The sequence below is a fragment of the Triticum dicoccoides genome, chromosome 1B (genome assembly GCF_002162155.2).
Source record: "Triticum dicoccoides isolate Atlit2015 ecotype Zavitan chromosome 1B, WEW_v2.0, whole genome shotgun sequence".
NCBI lineage: Eukaryota > Viridiplantae > Streptophyta > Magnoliopsida > Poales > Poaceae > Triticum > Triticum dicoccoides.
The window spans coordinates 490,778,107-490,798,473 of NC_041381.1; the positions used below are offsets into that span (position 1 = coordinate 490,778,107).

The 20,367-nt window shown below is 41.2% G+C and overlaps 1 protein-coding gene across 4 annotated transcripts; it reads right to left on the reverse strand.

The window, feature by feature from the left end:
* Positions 1 to 360: 360 nt before the first annotated feature.
* On the reverse strand, positions 361 to 2,806 carry LOC119343624. 4 transcript variants are annotated; one of them, XM_037614496.1, is made up of 2 exons: positions 1,562 to 2,806; positions 361 to 826 (listed from the first exon to the last, which is right to left on the reverse strand). In XM_037614496.1, the coding sequence occupies exon 1, from the start codon at positions 2,676 to 2,678 to the stop codon at positions 1,851 to 1,853; it is 828 nt and encodes a 275-aa protein (XP_037470393.1). In that variant the 5' UTR covers positions 2,679 to 2,806; the 3' UTR covers positions 361 to 826; positions 1,562 to 1,850. The 4 variants fall into 4 exon arrangements, with proteins under 4 accessions (XP_037470393.1, XP_037470396.1, XP_037470390.1 ...); XM_037614499.1 differs by having other exon boundaries at positions 361 to 1,239; XM_037614493.1 differs by having other exon boundaries at positions 361 to 1,377.
* Positions 2,807 to 20,367: the final 17,561 nt, after the last annotated feature.

Here is a 20,367-nt window from a genome sequence, read left to right on the forward strand (position 1 = left end):
ACCTCCGTTCCAAAATATAAGACGTTTTTACAGTCCAATTTGAAATACAAAAAATGTCCTATTTTGTTACGGAGGCAGTACATTTGAAAAACAGAGTTACACAGCACAAAGAGAACTATATTCCTCCCCTTGATTTCCTAGTGCAGTGTAAGAAAATACTCCCTCCATTCCTAAATATTTGTCTTTTTAGAGATTTCGAATGAGTTACTATATACGGATGTATATAGACATATTTTAGAGTGTAGATTCACTCATTTTGCTCTGTATGTAGTCATTTGTTGAAATCTCTAGAAAGACAAATATTTAGGAACAGAGGGAGTAGCAGCATAATCATATCAACTTAGCTGCACAACAAACAAGTAGCACAAACAGATTCCTTCCCTTGATTTCCTTGTGCCTGACTGGTTCCATTCATGCCGCATGGGGAAGGCATACATCAAGATCACAATCTCTGACAGTCATAATTAACCTACTGATTGTGCAGAAATCAAATGTTTATTACTGCTCTTGCTACCTTACCTGACAACCGCACCGATCATTGTCAGATCAAGCCACACAAAATAAACTCCATGTTAATTTTAGATGACCACAGTACGGACATGCATAGTCACAAGTACCCTATTGGCGATCAACCTGTAGTCAACTATCCAGTACGTCACAGCATAACCTCAATCAGCATCATCCCCAGTCCTTGATACACAGGCCTGACCTCCAGCATTCGCATCATCATCAGTTCTCTCGGCATGGAGGCTACCTATGGGCTCTTCAGCCTGGAGCGCCTCCGCACCTTGTTCCAGCATCTCCTTCTCATCATTTTGCTGAGTACCTGCCCAAATTATGCATACTCAGACTGTTGATATTCAGGAGTACAGGAAGAAAGCATCAAGTACGGGGACAAAAACAAAAAAACAGACAATACATGCAGACTGGAGAATCAACATTCAGGATTCTAGCCACAATTCTGCAGCTATATATTCACTTCAATGGAATTGAGATATATAACAGCAAACACTCGCTTTATGAGCTCATTGTCATTCGCAATACATAGCCAGAGATGTACAAATAAAGAGATGAGTCATAAAAGAACTTAAGAGCCATAAAAAGCAATGGTAGCTTTGTGTTGCAGGAATTGAAATTTTACCACATAAATGGATAACATAAGTCCCGCTTTTGACTGGAAAAAGGTGAAACACACCAAAGGTGAAGTGTGGTAGCAGTGTCCTTTAACTTGCACGCCTTCTGCATCAGGTAGTCCGTAAATATAAAAATAATTATCGTAATCTAGTGTTTCTTACGATTTCAAGATGCCTCCAAAATGCTACTTGTACTGAGCACAAACATTTTTTTTACTTCTCTGATCACCTTAGAGTTTTGCCACTACAAAAGAGTAACAAACAAACCACAATTATGTTCCTGACCTTGATAAGCTTAGCGACGACAATGAAGAGGTGAAAACTACTAAACCGTAAAAAGGATTTACGGATCACAGTAATGAACTATCAAGCAACAGACAACATGTGTGATAACTTATGTAATAACTAGGTTGCAACAGAACGATTACCACTTGATACTGCTGGAGTCGACAATGATAGTGGAAAGTTGTTATATGCCCAAGGGTAAAGCATGCTATAGTTGGAACCAAACACCCTCTCAAGCTGGAATGTGTTGATGTCCATTGAGAAAAGGCCGGCATCAGGTGATGGATTTCTGCAATGTTGTAGGAACAAGTTCCTCCCCGTCGATCTCACCTTGAAAGAGTACTGGGAAGAATCCAGTGAGATTGTCTTCAACTTCCACTGGCTGGAACTTGCACCTTTTTTCGCCTAACGAAATAACTGAGGTGAGATGTCTCATTTGGTAGCACAAACATCCCAATGATGCCCTCCCCTGCCTCCACAATGGCTATACGCACATGAGAAGAGCTGGCTCTGGCTGCGGGTGGGAGGTCTATGAGTGAGAACTGTCACCCCATACAAGCAGCCATATGCATACTGGAGCCAGCATGAGTAAGGCGATCGTGGTGCCGAAGGAGTAGCTCGCCATTCTCCGGTGCTGGAAGAGAAGACGAAGACGGCTTCCTCATGTAGGGTGAATTCCACATATATCACTCTGAAAAATGCCTCCTCTGAAGCCTCCTCGTCACCGCCCACCAGGAGGATCTGATACCCAAACGTGCGTGGCTTGTCCACTGAATGAACCCACTCGTCGAATTCAGGGATTGGGGGAAGCAGGAGGTGCCGCCGGTGCAAGGGGTCGCACACCACCAGCTCCGCACAGTCGCGCCTCTTGAGGAGGACAAGACCGCCGCAGATGTCCGAAATGGTCCAGTCACCGGCTGGGGTAGGGAGGAAGGACAAGGTGAAGTCAGCGGCGAGGGCGACGGCTTTGGCTGCAGACGCGGAGGGGTGAGGCGGTTCGGCCGGGTGGAAGACTCGGCGAAAATCGAGGAAGCCGATGAGGGGCGGGGAATGGAGCTTGTGGTACCTCCGGAGGAAGGGGCGGTCGACGACGACGCGGCGGAAGGAGGCGCAGACGGCGGAGGCTCGGATGAGGTCGCACGGGGTGGGCAGGCGGAGGAAGATTTCAGGCAGGAGGTCGTCGGGGATAGGCAGTGAGGTCATTTCCTGATGCCCATGCCGTCGCGGAGAGGAATTTTGGCGGTGCTCGAGGATGCCCATCCCGCCGCCGGTGGTGAGAAACCCTAGCTCAAGCTCAAATGTGTCAGTAGGGAGGGGAGTGTGGCTGCGCGAGGGATTTGGGGGAAGAAGGGAGCGAGCTCTGACGACTGGGATTTGGAAAATGTGGCTCTTGTATGTGCATGTGCGTGGGAAAATTGGATCTTTTGCCCGATAATGCCCCTCCCTTCCAAAGGCTACCAGGTGGGGCCCGGGGCCACTGTCATTGAGACAATCAAAAGGCAAATCATCAAACCCCATGTAAAATGAAGCAAATCATCAAATCCCCCGCATGTGTATGACCGTATGCGTATGGTGACTGTCAATCTGTCATGCACATTTGGCGGCCAGAATCTCTGAGGTGAGATTAGGTTTGGGCATGATGACTGTTAAAAATAAAATTACTCTGTAATGGATTACAATCTTTTTTACCACTCCAATACAAAATTCAGTGTTATTGTTTGGCTCCGGTCTGAATTCTAACGTTGGAGCCTAATTCAGGCCCCAAACAAACAGAGTCCGACACTCTGGCGTTGGGCAGGTGCACGCCGTTCCACCAGTGACGAGCGCCGTCACCGCCTCTCGTTGAGCTCGGCTCAAATAACTTGTAAGCACGTAGGTATAACATCTATATTATACATACACGTAGCATCTGATGATGTCGAATTGATGAAGAATCAGCAATTTCGTTTTGCTCATATCATATACTAGACAATGCCCCGCGCATTTCTGCGGGATGGTAGTGTGACAAAGAGCTTTTAGGAGAAGAGCACTTTAAGCAAAAAAAACGTAGAAAATGGCTTCATTATAATGTAACAATGAAATCACCTTTCTCAGTATGACCAATTTGTGACCAAACTTGTATATCATGTTAGTATCCGATGATTAAAAGTAGTATGATCAGTTTGTGACCAAACATACACTGAAATAATTTCAGTATAAGTAAACTAATCAGAGAAGGTTAAGAAGGAAACAATATGACCATCATGCAAATTAATCATAATACAGTACATACTAAGGTTCAACTGTAAGACAAATTGCTTGTCTGCACCTTGAATATATTCTTAACATTGTTGTTTATCGGGCACATGACTTCAATCAGCTTGCAGCAAATCAAGCATTCAGATTGCAAAGAGCAATTTTGACAGTATGTGCTGAAACAATACAAAGGAAGCACAAATCTAATGGTCGGGGTTCTAGGCTCTTTCTCCCCAATGCAGGGTGATGACCTGCTCGTGTAGGTGATAGAAATCGGACATATCTATGAAAAAAAAACATAGCAAGAGATGAGGGAAGATGCACATGCACGACCTATTGTGTTGCAAGATGCTATGGTAGAAGGCGGGCCAGATTGTCCAGATCAAGAGCTTCGAGGTGTCGCCCCACGCTATCACGGAGCAGTGTCGGCGGCTCCTCCTCGTCCGATTGGGTTGGCATGGACCACGACATGCAACACCTTGATCGTACGTCCGTCAACATGTTGGTCTGCGTCCAGAGCATATTAATGGGTAAGGGGTCAAGAAAGCAAAGGAGAAAAAAAAATCCATGAAGCCTTGTTTCAGATTCGGAGGCTTTGATGGAGAAGCAGACCTTAGCAGTGATCATCGATCTTCCCAAAGAATAATATAGATAACCCAAATCATGTGGGGAAATCAACCTCCTAACTCATGAAATTGACCAAATATTACCCATCCCAGTGTTGCTCCGCAAGCGATGGTGGCGAGAAGATCAACTGGAGCCATGGCCAGGCGATGGCCAATGCATGCTAGGCAAGAAGATGCAGTACATTCCGTTTATAAGGACTCAAATGGGGAAGGATTACATCCTGTGGAGATATGGTTGGTTGGTTTTAATTAGGAAGGACTGTATCAAAGAAGATGAAGGGGCGGGATGGAAGGGGAAGGGGAGAAGACGCCGCTTCACAACTCATATTGCGTCGGTATTTGAGCATATAATAAATTAATAATGGGCTGCATGTTGGCTGAAGTGGGCTGCATGTGATTGCTGGTTTGCGAGAAGTGAACGCACGGAACTGAAATGATTCACCAACTAAAACAATGAGAATAAGAACAGGCCAAGGTAGTGGATATGCTGGTCAACCTGTAGTGGGTCCCACCTGTAAGCGGGTAACAGAATGCTGACGTGGCTAGGCCGCTGATATGGATAGGCTGCATGTCAAGAGAAATAATATAGTGGGGATGAACTATTTAGGTATTATAGATTCCCACATCAAGACATCTGCCCATTCTGCGACCAAGACGACGAAACAATCAATCACCTCCTGACACAGTGTGTCTTCACGAAGGAGGTTTGGACCAAGGTGGGTCAGGCCGTGGGCATGACGGGTACGACGCCATCAAGCGGAGATGATCTATTGGTGTGGTGCACAAGATCCATATTCAAGGGGAGGCATGCCAAGACCCTGCGGGCGATACACCTGCTAGTCATGTGGGCAGATGTGGAAGCACCGAAACGCAATTGTGTTCGAGGGCATGAGACCGGACGTGCAGCATATCCTACGACGGATTGCCACCGAGTGTTTGGCATGGAGACAAGCAGACATTCTACATGGAGACATTCGGATTGACTTCGTAGGAGTGGATGGATGGAGTGAGGGCAAGTAATCCGTTAAGATGATGTGGGGTGGAATGCATTGTACAAGCGTGTTGTAAATAACCGTGGATGGGGTGTCTTCCCCTTTTTTCTCTTAATATATGATACGCACACTTGTGCATATTTGAGAAAAATATATATCATATATTTCCTTTGCTCATAAATGTGGTTTTAGTGAATTTGAACCATATCACTTATTTATGAATGGAGGGAGTACATGAAATGCATTGGTGGTAGCCATGGATCAGGTCTCTTTTTATTAGAAAGGGTAAAAATCACCGTATAAGGCATTTCTGGCTCCTTATATCTATCAAACTAAAGCAGGCCTGCAGGGTAGAATGAATGTTCCTGATGTAGGTGAACATGATTTCTAGCTCGTATCCCTTCTCAGGTAGCTAGACTATAGAAAACATTTTTCCAGAATATTTGATGTGGTCTATTGTTTTCTACAATGTCATGATGCCTCCAAAAGTCTACTCATGGTGTGCGAAATCCTTTCTTTTACTTGTTTGAGTACCTTAAAATGGCAATTGGAACAGACAAATGAATAAATCATTGTTATGTTCCTGAGTTTTATTAGCCTTGCACAAGGACATACTCCCTCCATCCCAAGTTTTATTAGTTTTGTTAACGTCTTATATTTTGGGATGGAGCAAGTAGAAAGTAACAACTATCAAACCTTGTAACAAAAATTACCAGCCACAATAATGAACTACCTAGCATCAGACAAGTTGTATGATTAACTATGAAAGGACTGACATGACCATGGTGCAACAGAAAGTTTACCACTTGATAGCGTTGGTGATGACAACAACCGTGGTGGGATAGGCCAAGGTGGCGCCCCAAGTGGGGCCGAATCCCACTTGGGCTCCTGCCCTGGTTCGGCCTCCCCCTTCCTTGTATAGGCTCCAGGGGAAGGAAGGGGGAGGTGGTGCCCCTCCTTTCCTTTCTCCCTTGTATAGGATATGGACTTTCCCTCCCCCTTTCCTTTCCCTAGGGCTGGCCGGTCCCCTAGGGCTGGCCGGCCTGGTGGAGGGGCACACCAGCCCCTTGTGGTCTAGTCTGTCCCCTCCTTGGCCCATTAAGCCCACATATTTTGTCGGGGGTGCCCGGAACCCCTTTCGGTGACCCGATATGTACCCGGTACCCTCCGGAACACCTCCGATGTCCGAATACCATCGTCCTATAATCTTTTCCTGTCGACCATTTTGAGACTCCTCGTTTCTCATCTGGGACTCCGAACAACATTCGGTCACCAAATCACATAACTCATATAATACTATATCATCATCGAACGTTAAGCGTGCGAACCCTACGGGTTCGAGAACTATGTAGACATGACCGAGACACCTCTCCGGTCAATGCTGCCTCTTGAGCACTGCGTTGGTTTTCCTTGAAGAGGAAAGGGTGATGCAGCAAAGTAGCATAAGTATTTCCCTCAATTTTTGAGAACCAAGGTATCAATCCAATAAGAGGCTCCTCAAAAGTCCCACACACCTACACAAACAAATAAGAACCTCGCAACCAACGCAATAAAGGGGTTGTCAATCCCTTCATGGTAACTTGCAAAAGTGAGATCTGATAGAGATAATAAGATAAGATAAATATTTTTGGTATTTTTATGATATAGATTGGAAAGTAAAAGATGCAAATAAAAGTAGATGGAAAACTTATATGATAAAAGATAGACCCGGGGGCCATAGGTTTCACTAGTGGCTTCTCTCAAGATAGCATAAGTATTACGGTGGGTGAACAAATTACTGTCGAGCAATTGATAGTAAAGCGCATAGTTATGAGATTATCTAGGCATGATCATGTATATAGGCATCACGTCCGCAACAAGTAGATCGAAACGATTCTGCATCTACTACTATTACTCCACACATCGACCGACTCCTGCCTGCATCTAGAGTAATAAGTTCATAAGAACAGAGTAACGCATTAAGAAAGATGACATGATGTAGAGGGATAAACTCATGCAATATGATATAAACCCCATCTTTTTATCCTCGATGGCAACAATACAATACGTGCCTTCCTGCCCCTGCTGTCACTGGGAAAGGACACCGCAAGATTGAACACAAAGCTAAGCACTTCTCCCATTGCAAGAAAGATCAATCTAGTAGGCCAAACCAAACTGATAATTCGAAGATACTTGCAAAGATAACTTAATCACACATAAAAGAAATCATAGGATATTCAAATATTTCTCATAGATAAACTTGATCATAAACCCACAATTCATTGGATCTCGACAAACACACCACAAAAAGAGTTACACCGAATAGATCTCCAAGAAGATCGAGGAGAACTTTGTATTGAGATTCAAAGAGAGAGAAGAAGCCATCTAGCTAATAACTATGGACCTGAACGTCTGTGGTAAACTACTCACAACTCATTGGAGAGGCCTTGGAGATGATGTAGAGGCCCTCTGTGGTCGATTCCCCCTACGTCGGAGCGCCGGCGAAGGCTCCAAGATGGGATCTCGCGGATACAGAAGGTTGCGACGGTGGAATTAGGTTTTCGTGGTGCTCCCCTATGTTTTCAAGGTACGGGAGTATATATAGGCGAAGGAAGTACGTCAGTGGAGTAACAAGGGGCCCACGAGAGTGGGGGGCGCGCCGGGCACCCTCATGGCCGCCTCGTTTGTTGCTTGACGTCCACTCCAAGTCTCCAGGCTGGCATTTGTTCCAAAAAGATTGCTCCCGAAGGTTTCATCCCATTTGGACTCCGTTTGATATTCCTTCTCTTTGAAACACTGAAATAGGCAAAAAACAGCAATTCGGGATGGGGCTCCGGTTAGTAGGTTAGTTCCAAAAATGATATAAAAGTGTAAAGTAAAGCCCATAAACATCCAAAATAGGTAATATAATAGCATGGAACAATAAAAAATTATAGATACGTTGGAGACGTATCAAGCATCCCCAATCTTAATTCCTGCTCGTCCTCGAGTAGGTAAATGATAAAAACAGAATTTTTGATGTGGAATGCTACCTAGCATAATCCTTAATGTAATTTTCTTTATTGTGGCATGAATGTGCAGATCCAAATGATTCAAAATAAAAGTTCATATTGATATAAGAAATAGTAATACTTCAAGCATACTAACAAAGCAATCATGTCTTCTCAAAATAACATGGCTAAAGAAAGTTCATCCCTACAAAATCATATAGTTTGGTCATGCTCCATTTTAGTCACACAAGAATGCTCTCATCTTGCACACCCCCGATGACAAGCTAAGAAATTGTTTCATACTTTAGCAATCTCAAACTTTTTTCAACTTTCACACAATACATGAGCGTGAGCCATGGATATATCACTATGGGTGGAATAGAATATGATGATGGAGGTTGTGTGGAGAAGACAAAAAGGAAGAAAGTCTCATGTTAACGAGGCTAATCAACGGGCTATGGAGATGCCCATCAATTGATGTCAACATGAGGAATAGGGATTGCCATGCAACGGATGCACTAGAGCTATAAATGTATGAAAGCTCAACAAAAGAAACTAGTGGGTGTGCATCCAACTTGCTTGCTCACAAAGACCTAGGGCATTTTGAGGAAGCCCATCGTTGGAATATACAAGCAAAGTTCTATAATGAAAAATTCCCACTAGTATATGAAAGTGACAACAAATGAGACTCTCTATATGAAGAACATGGTGCTACTTTGAAGCACAAGTGTGGAAAAGGATAGTAACATTGTCCCCCTTTTTTTGGGCCTTTCTACTTTTTTTATTAGGCCTTTCTCTTTTTTTTATTTGGCCTTTCTTTTTTAGGGACAATGCTCTAATAATGATGATCATCACACTTCTATTTATTTACAACTCATGAGTTACAACTCAAAGCTAGAACAAGATATGACTCTATATGAATGCCTCAGGCGGTGTACCGGGATGGGCAATAAATCAAGAGTGACATGTATGAAAAATTATGAAGGTGGCTTTGCCACAATACGATGTCAACTACATGATCATGCAAGGCAATATGACAATGATGATGCGTGTCATGATAAACGGAACAATGGAAAGTTGCATGGCAATATATCTCGGAATGGCTATGGAAATGCCATAATAGGTAGGTATGGTGGCTGTTTTGAGGAAGATATAAGGAGGTTTATGTGTGATAGAGCGTATCGTATCACGGGGTTTGGATGCACCGGCGAAGTTTGCACCAACTCTCAAGGTGAGAAAGGGCAATGCACGGTACTGAAGAGGCTAGCAATGATGGAAAGGTAAAAGTGCGTATAATCCATAGACTTAACATTAGTCATAAAGAACTCATATACTTATTGCAAAAATCTACAAGTCATCAAAAACCAAGCACTAAGAGCATGCTCCTAGGGGGGTAGATTGTTAGGAAAATACCATCGCTCGTCCCCGACCTCCACTCATAAGGATGACAATCTAAGAACACCTCATGTTTCAAATTTGTTACACAACGGTTACCATACGTGCATGCTACGGGACTTGCCAAGTTCAACACAAGTATTCTTTAAATTCACAATTACCCAACTTGCATGACTCTAATATCACCACCTCTATATCTCAAAACAATTATCAAGCATCAAATTGGTCATAGCATCCAATTCACTTCCTATGATAGTTTTTATTATACCCAACTTGGATGCCCATCATTCTAGGACCAATTTTATAACCATAGCAAATACCATGATGTTCTAAAATACTCTCAAAATAATATAAGTGAAGCATGAGAGATCAACAATTTCTACAAAATTAAACCACCACCGTGCTCTAAAAGATATAAGTGAAGTACTAGAGCAAAACTATCTAGCTCAAAAGATATAAGTGAAGCACATAGAGTATTCTAATAAATTCCAAATCATGTGGATTTCCCCCAAAATGTGTGTACAGCAAGGATGATTGTGGTAAACTAAAAAGCAAAGACTCATATCTTACAAGACGCTCCAAGCAAAACACATATCATGTGGTGAATAAAAATATAGCTCCAAGTAAAGTTACCGATAGACGAAGACGAAAGAGGGGATGCCTTCCGGGGCATCCCCAAGCTTAGGCTTTTGGTTATCCTTGAATATCTTGGGGTTCCATGGGCACCCCCAAGCTTAGGCTCTTGCCACTCCTTATTCCATAGTCCATCAAATCTTTACCCAAAACTTAAAAACTTCACAACACAAAACTCAACAGGAAATCTCATAAGCTCCGTTAGTGCAAGAAAGAAAAACCACCACATAAGGTACTGTCATGAACTCATTCTTTATTTATATTGGTTTTAAACCTACTGTATTCCAACTTCTCTATGGTTCATATGCCCCCCCTCCCCCGATACTAGCCATAGATACATCAAAATAAGCAAACAACACACAAAACAGAATATGTCAAAAACAGAACATTCTGTAGCAATCTATAACTTTCGAATACTTCTGGAACTCTAAAAATCCTACCAAAATTGGAAGTCTTGTGCAATTTGTCTATTGATCTACAGCAAAAAGAAACAACGCAAAAGCACGTTTCTGTGATTTACTAAAATTATTTTCGTGCGCGCAAAAGTTTCTGTTTTTCAGCAGAATCAAATTTACTATCACCGTAGGTTATCCTATAGGTTCTACTTGGCGCAAACACTAATTGAAACATGAAAACACATCTAAACAGAATCTAGATGAAATATTTATTACTAAACAGAAGCAAAAAGTAAGAAACAATAATAAAATTGGGTTGCCTCCTAACTAGCGCTATTGTTTAACGCCCCTAGCTAGGCATAAAAGCGAGAATAGATCTAAGTAGTGCCATCTTTGGCATTCAATTCATAAGCAACTCGCATGATAGATTCATAAGGTAATTTAACTTTCTTTCTTGGAAAGTGTTCCATGCCTTTCCTTAATTGAAATTGGAATCTAATATTCCCTTCCTTCATATCAATAATTGCACCAATCGTTCTAAGGAAAGGTCTACCAAGAATAATAGGAAATGAAAGATTGCAATCTATATCAAGAACGATAAAATCTATGAGCACATAATTCCTATTTGCAACCATAAGAACATCATTGATCCTTCCCATAGGTTTCATAATGGTGGAATCCGCAAGGTGCAAGTTTAAAGAGCAATCATCAAAATCATGGAAACCTAGCACATCACATAAAGTTTTTGGAATCGTGGAAACGCTAGCACCCAAATCACACAAAGCATAGCACTCATGGTCTTTAATTTTAATCTTTATAGTAGGTTCCCACTCATCATAAAGTTTTCTAGATATATAAACTTCCAAATTAAGTTTTCCTTCATAAGCATCAAGGCATCAACAATATGTTTGGTAAAAGCTTTATTTTGACTATACGCATGAGGAGAATTCAACACGGATTGCAACAAGGAAATATAATCTATTAAAAAAGAATTATCATAATTAAATTCCTTGAAATCCATAATAGTGGGTTCAATGCTATGTAAAGTCTTGACCTCTCCAATCCCACTTTTACCAAATTTAGCATCAAGATCTAAAAACTCCGAATTATGGGGACGCCCTTTAACTAAAGTTGACTCATCTCCAGTCCCATCATTATCAAGATTCATATTGCAAAAGAAGGATTCAATAGGGGATACATCAATAAATTTTAGATCTTCATCATTATTTTCACCTAACCCTTCTGGTTTGGCAGCCATCTTATTGACCAAGGTGGCTTGCTTATCAGAAATTTTGGCTATTGATTTTTCAAGACGAGCAATCTGAGAATTCAAACCATAAAATTCCTTAGACATATCATCAAGCTCTTTGTTCATGTACTCCATAAAGCTTTTTTGTTCTTTAAGCTCTTTTCTAAAGAAACTATTATGCTCAAATTGTAAAGTCATAAAACTTCCAATGTTTAATTCAATCTCTTCCAACCTTCTAAGATGAAGGTCGGTGTTCTTAGGCAAAGCCATAATGGCAAACAGGCACACAAGAAGACAAGCGAAAGAGAGAGGAGAACGGGAAAGAGAGGGCGAATAAAAACGGCAAGGGTGAAGTGGGGGAGAGGAAAACGAGAGGCAAATAGCAAATAATGTAATGCGAGGGAGATGAGTTTGTGATGAGTACTTGGTATGTCTTGACTTGAGCGAAATCCTTCTTGCTACCTCTTGAGCACTGCATTGGTTTTCCTTGAAGAGGAAAGGGTGATGCAGCAAAGTAGCATAAGTATTTCCCTCAGTTTTCGAGAACCAAGGTATCAATCCAGTAGGAGGCTACTCAAAAGTCCCACGCACCTACACAAATAAACAAGAACCTCGCAACCAACGCAATAAAGGGGTTGTCAATCCCTTCATGGTAACTTGCAAAAGTGAGATCTGATAGAGATAATAAGATAAGATAAATATTTTTGGTATTTTTATGATATAGATTGGAAAGTAAAAGATGCAAATAAAAGTAGATGGAAAACTTATATGATAAAAGATAGACCCGGGGGCCATAGGTTTCACTAGTGGCTTCTCTCAAGATAGCATAAGTATTATGGTGGGTGAACAAATTACTGTCGAGCAATTGATAGAAAAGCGCATAGTTATGAGATTATCTAGGCATGATCATGTATATAGGCATCACGTCACAACAAGTAGATCGAAACGATTCTGCATCTACTACTATTACTCCACACATCGACCAACTCCTGCCTGCATCTAGAGTATTAAGTTCATAAGAACAGAGTAACACATTAAGAAAGATGACATGATGTAGATGGATAAACTCATGCAATATGATATAAACCCCATCTTTTTATCCTCGATTGCAACAATACAATACGTGCCTTGCTGTCCCTGCTGTCACTGGGAAAGGACACCGCAAGATTGAACCCAAAGCTAAGCACTTCTCCCATTGCAAGAAAGATCAATCTAGTAGGACAAACCAAACTGATAATTCGAAGAGACTTGCAAAGATAACTTAATCACACATAAAAGAATTCAGAGGATATTCAAATATTTGTCATAGATAAACTTGATCATAAACCCACAATTCATCGGATCTCGACAAACACACTGCAAAAAGAGTTACATCCAATAGATCTGCAAGAAGATCGAGGAGAACTTTGTATTGAGATTCAAAGAGAGAGAAGAAGCCATCTAGCTAATAACTATGGACCCGGAGGTCTGTGGTAAACTACTCACAACTCACCGAGGCCTTGGAGATGATGTAGAGGCCCTCCATGGTCGATTCCCCCTCTGGCAGAGCGCCGACGAAGGCTCCAACATGGGATCTTGCGGATACAGAAGGTTGCGGCGGTGGAATTAGGTTTTCTTGGTGCTCCCCAATGTTTTCAGGGCACAGGAGTATATATAGGCAAATGAAGTATGTCGGTGGAGCAACGAGGGGCCCACAAGGGTGGGGGGCTCGCCGGGCACCCTTGTGGCCGCCTCGTTTGTTGCTTGACGTCCACTCCAAGTCTCCTGGTTGGCATTTGTTCCAAAAAGATTGCTCCCGCAGGTTTAATCCCGTTTGGACTCCGTTTGGTATTACTTTTCTTCGAAACACTGAAATAGGCAAAAAATAACAATTCGGGCTGGGCCTTCGGTTAGTAGGTTAGTCCCAAAAATGATATAGAAGTGTAAAGTAAAGCCCATAAACATCCAAAACAGGTAATATAATAGCATGGAACAATAAAAAATTATAGATACGTTGGAGAAGTATCAGTCAATAACCAGTAGTGGAACCTGGATGCCCATATTGTCTGATACATCACCTAGTTCAATCGGTCAAACCGTTATGACAACATACGTAATTCCCATTGTCCATTGGTATGTTACTTGCCCGAGATTCGATCATCGGTATCTCTATACCTACTTCAATCTCGTTACCGGCAAGTCTCTTTACTCGTTCCGTAATACATCACCTCGTGACTAACTCCTTAGTCATTTGCTTGCAAGCGTATGATGTGTATTACCGAGAGGGCCCAGAGATACCTCTCCGATAATCAGAGTGACAAATCCTAGTCTCGATCTATGCCAACCCAACAAACACCTTCGGAGATACCTGTAGAGCATCTTTATAATCACCCAGTTACGTTGTGACGTTTGATAGCACACAAGGTATTGCTCCGCTATCCGAGAGTTTCATAGTCTGATAGTCAAAGGAATATGTATTTTACATGAAGAAAGCAATAACAATAAAACTGAATGATCAATATGCTATGATAACGGATGGGTCTTGTCCATCACATCATTATCCTAATGATGTGATCCCATTCATCAAATGACAACACATGTCTATGGTTAGGAAACCTAACCATCTTTGATCAACGAGCTAGTCTAGTAGAGGCTTACTAGGGACACAGTGTTTTGTCTATGTATCCACACATGTATCAAGTTTCCAATTAATACAATTCTAGCATGAATACTAAACATTTATCTTGAAATAAGGAAATGTAAAATAACAACTTTATTATTTCCTCTAGGGCATGTTTCTTTCAACATGTTGCAGCTACAACGGATACCTCGTACGAAGTTGGTTCCAACTGGTATGTTGACTCGGGCACCAACGAGTATATCACATCCGATCTTGAGAAGTTGACCATGCATGAAAGATACCTCTACAAGGAGCAAGTCCACACCATAGAAAATGTTTTAGGTATGATGATAAGTCATGTTAGCCAGTCTATTGTTAAAACCCCACATCGTGATATCCATCTTAAAGATATACTACATGTCCCAACTACATCAAAGAATCTCCTTTCAGTTCATTGCAGTACTCTAGATAATGGTATCTTCATAGAATTTCATCCTTTTTTCTTCTTGATCAAGGCTCAGGTCACGAGGAGGGTTCTCTATGACGGTAGATGCGTGCAAGGTCTCTATTAATTGATTCCCAAGTTCTGCAAATTCAATAAGCAAGTTCGTGGAGTCATCAAAGTCTTTTCAGAATGATGGCATAATTGTTTAGGCCATCCATCTTTTTCCATTGTTTCCCAAATTCTTAGCAAGAATAAGCTCCCTTTTTTTGGCGAGCATAATCGCTTGCAGCTTCTTGACAGGACGCTCACGATTAATTACATTCTTTTTTAGATATGGAAAGAAATATGAATTACAAGAGTAAAGAGCCAGAGTTCATGTGCAAAGCAGCAAAAGCCTGGTTCAATTGCGAAGAAAAGAAGAAGTTGGCTTACCAAAAATGGTAGCACAAATCCTATTCACAAAGTCCTTTATACCAGCAAGCTCTTCTTCAGCAACCTTGAGTTTTCGTTCCGTAGTTTCTGCTCTAAGAGTACAAGCCTCCTCATGTATGAGAATTCTGTCTTCACCTTTTCAAATTCTTCAGTAACTTTAACGACAGATTCCTAGAGCTCACTAGCCAGCTTCTCAGCTTTCTCGTGTTTGCCGGTTTCAGCGGCAAGTGTCTCCTTCAGCTTGGCAATTTCTTGCTCTGCTTGAGTTGCATATTTTTGCAAGAGCAACGATGGAAGTTAGTTCACACTACATAACCCCGGGTCATCGTAGGCAAGGAAACACGATGCTTGGGGGCTACCATGACAATTTAAAGCACAAAGATTTTAAGAGAAAAGTGAGTCCTAGGTTGCTACAAGCAAGACAACTCAACACTTGGGGCTATACTACTTGAAGCTTCATAAGTAAAAAAAATTACAAGTCCCAGGTCACTATAGGCACGACAACCGACACTTGGGGGCTACACTATTTGAAGCTACAAATCTATATGACTAAGGAAAAGTCCTGAGCTCTGCTACAGGCATGCCACCCGACACTTGGGGACTACACAAGTTAAAGTACTTTTTTTATTTAAAACACCAAGTCATCACGAGGTGATAAACTCAGAGCTTGGGGGCTACTGGTAATATGGATATAAGGGAATGAATGTACCTCATGATTTATCTTCATCACATTCACGAGCTCAGCTTCATGTTCTCTATTTTGAGCAAGTCGGGACTTGATACGTCTCCAACATATCTACTTTTCCTAACGCTTTTCCTCTTGTTTTGGACTCTAATTTGCACGATTTGAATGAAACTAACCCCAGACTGATGCTGTTTTCAGCAGAACTACCATGGTGTGGTTTTTCTGCAAAAATAAAAGTTCTCGGAATGGAATTAACTTTGCGAGGATTTTTATACCAATAAAGAGAATTTCTGGAGCCAAGAGATACCTGAGGGGGGCACCTGGGTGGGCACAACCCACCAGGGCGCGCCTGCCCCCCTAGGCGCGCCCAGGTGGGTGCTGCCCACCTAGTGGCCCCGCTGACCCTGAAACCGACACTATAAAATCACATTATTCTAGAAAAAAATAGGGGAGAAAGAATTATTGCGTTTCACAAGATGGAGCCGCCGCCGTCTCCTATTCTTCATCGGGAGGCCAGATTTGGAGTCCCTTGGGGGTCCGGAGAGGGGGATCTTTGATTTTTGTCATCACCAACACATCTCCATCGCCAATTCCATGATGCTCCCCACCGGGAGTGAGTAATTCCTTCGTAGGCTCGCTGGTCGGTGATGAGTTGGATGAGATTCATCATGTAATCGAGTTAGTTTTGTTAGGGCCTGATCCCTAGTATCCACTATGTTGTGAGATTGATGTTGCTATGACTTTGCCATGCTTAATGCTTGTCACTTTGGGCCTGGGTGCCATGATTTCAGATCTGAACCGTTTATGTTATCACAATTATATCCATGTTCTAGATCCGATATTGCAAGGTATAGTTACCTACTACGTGTTATGATCCGACAACCCAGGAGTGACAACAATCAGGACCACTCCCGGTGATCACCGTAGTTTGAGGAGTACATGTATTCACCATGTGTTAATGCTTTGTTCCGGTTCTAAGGAAGCCTTAATATCCCTTAGTTTCCAACAGGACCCGCTGCCACGGGAGGGTAGGAAAAAAGATGTCATGCAAGTTCTTTCCATAAGCATGTATGACTATTTACGGAATACATGCCTACATTATATTTATGAACTGGAGCTAGTGCCGCATCGCCCTAGGTTATAACTGTCTCATGATGAATATCATCCAATGAGTCACCGATCCAATGCCTACTAATTTATCTTATATTGTTCTTGCTAAGTTACTACTGTTGCCACTGCTATCGTTACTGCTACAATATCACTGCTATCACCGTACCATTACTGTTGCTACTGCTGCTATCATCAAAACTATCATATTACTTTGCTCCTAATCACTTTGCTGCAGATAATTAATCTCCAGGTGTGTTTGAATTGACAACTCAGCTGCTAATACCTTCAAATATTCTTTGGCTCCCCTTGTGCCAAATCTATAAATTTGGGTTGAATACTCTACCCTCGAAAGCTGTTGCAATCCCCTATACTTGTGGGTTATCAAGACCTTTTCTAGCGCCATTGTCGGGGAGCATAGCTATATTTGTTGAGTCACTTGGGATTATTATCATATTATCACTATGAAGAATCTAAAGGATGCTAAGACTAAGATTTTTCGCTCAAAGACAAGGGGAGGTAAGGAACTACCATCTAGCTCTGCTTTAGATTCACCTTCTGTTATAAGTAAACTTGCAACACCACAACATCCTATTAATTCTGATATGTCGCAAGTTATTGATGATGCTACTTCTGCTATGAATGCTACTCATGATGATGCTAGTACCTTGCTTGATGATGATGTGCCACTAGGTGAATTTCTTGATGAACAAATTGCTAGAGTAAGACAACATGATATTGTTGAATCTGATGATGAACTTGAAACTGAAAATCTTGAGACACCTACTAGAACTAGTCCTCCTAGATATGATTGCCAAAGGTACATGAAGGATATACTATGAGTGAGGGGACACCTAGAGATATTTGTGCTTGTAAGGATAGCGATGATCTAGAGAAATTATTATGCAAGTATAAGGAAAGATCTGTGAATGCTGAAATGAAATGTGATCCTGAGTTTGCTACTTCACCTATCTTTATTGATGACAAGGATTATGAATTCTCTGTCGACCCAGAGTTAATCACTTTGGTTGAATCTGATCCTTTCCATGGTTATGAAACTGAAACTGTTGTGGCACATCTTACTAAGCTGAATGACATAGCCATCCTTTTTGCTCATGATGAGAAGATTCGCTATTACCATATTCTCAAGTTATTTCCGTTCTCATTAAAGGGTGATGATAAAGCTTGTTACAATACTCGTGCTCCTGGTTGCGTGTGTAGTCCCTAGGATATGATTTATTACTTCTCTGAAAAATATTTCCTTGCTCATAAGAAACAAGCTGCCTTACAGGAAATATTTAACTTTGTGCAAATTGAAGAAGAGAGTCTCCCACAAGCTTGGAGGAGGTTTCTCCAATTTCTTAATGCTTTTCCTGATCATCCTCTTAAGAAAAATGAAATACTTGATATCTTCTATAATGGACTAATCGATGCTTCTAGGGATTTCCTAGATAGTTGTGCTGGTTGTGTTTTCAGGGAATGAACTATTGACAAGCTGAAGAATTATTGAATAACATATTGAAAAATTATGATGATTGGACTCCTCCTGAAACACCTATTAAACCCACTCCGAAGAAGAGGGGTATCTTATATCTCAGTCCTGAAGATATGCAAGAGGCAAAGAAATCTATGAAGGAAAAAGGTATTAAAGCCAAGGATGTTAAAAATTTACCACCTATTGAAGAAATACATGGGCTTGAAGCACCACCACCTAAGGTGGTAGAGGTAAAATCTTTAATGAAATTCAATTATAGTGATGATCCTCAATAAACATCCTAGTCAATGCCTTTATGAGTTTGATAATTACATTAGAAAGCAAGATCACTTCAATGCAAATGTTATGAAACAATTGAAATACAACTCTGATATGATTTCTCGCTTAAGTGACTTGTTATTTAGAATCTCAAATGATGTTAGAGGTGTAGAAAAGCATGCCTCTATGGTTCAAACTCAATTAGAACAAGTTGCTAAATCTCAAAGAGAATTGCTTGATGAAATGAACAATAATATAAGTGACCTTGCTGTTAGAGTAGCAACTAGAGGAGGTAAAATGACTCAGGAACCACTTTATCCTGAGGGACACCCAAATAGAATTGACCAGGATTCACAAAGGAACAACTCCACTACACCTAGTCCTTCTAAAAAGAAAAATAAGAAGAAAAATGATAGGACTTTGCATGCCTCTAGTGAACCTAAATTAGAGAAACCTCCTGATAATGATAATGAATTTCTATCTCTGATGCTGAAACTCAATCTGGTAATGAACACTCACCTTCTGATAATAAAAAGGATAATGATGAGGTTCATGAAGACACTCAACCAAATGATAAAGAACCAGGCAATGATGTTGAGATAGAACCAGCCGTTGATCTTGATGACCCACAACCTAAGAATAAAGATATGATAAAAGAGATTCTGTTGCTAGAAAACATGGTAAGGAAAGAGAACCATGGGTTCAAAAGCCTATGCCCTTTTCACCTAAGTCAACTAAAAGAAATATGATGAGGAATTTGAACACTTTGCTGAAATTTTGAGGCCAGTTTTTCTGCGAACTCACTTAACTGATATCTTAAAAATGCCTCCTTATGCAAAGTACATGAAAGACATCATCACCAATAAGAGAAAAATACCGGAAGATGAAATCTCCACTATGCTTGCTAATTATACTTTTAAAGATGGAGTACCTAAAAAACTTGGAGATCTGGGAATACCAACTATACCTTGCTCCATTAAAAGAAATTATGTGAAAACTGCTTTATGTGATTTGGGAGCTGGTGTTAGTGTTATGCCTTTCTCTTTATATAAAAGCTTTGATTTGAATAAACTCACACCTACTGAAATATCTTTGCAAATGGCTGATAAATCAACTGCCATACCTATCGGTATTTGTGAGGATGTGCCCGTTGTTGCTGCTAATGTTACTATCTTGACTGACTTTGTTATACTTGAGATGCCCAAGGACCGCGACATGTCGATTATCCTTGGTAGACCCTTCTTGAATACTGCAGGGGCTGTTATTGATTGCAATAAAAGCAAGGTCCCTTTTCATATCAATGGTAATGAGAATACCGTGCACTTTCCGAAGAAACAATTCCAAGTGAATGGTATTAATGTTATTGAAAAATCCCCAACAATCACCATAGGAAGTTTTCAACTACCTCTACCTACTGTAAAAAATAAATATGAA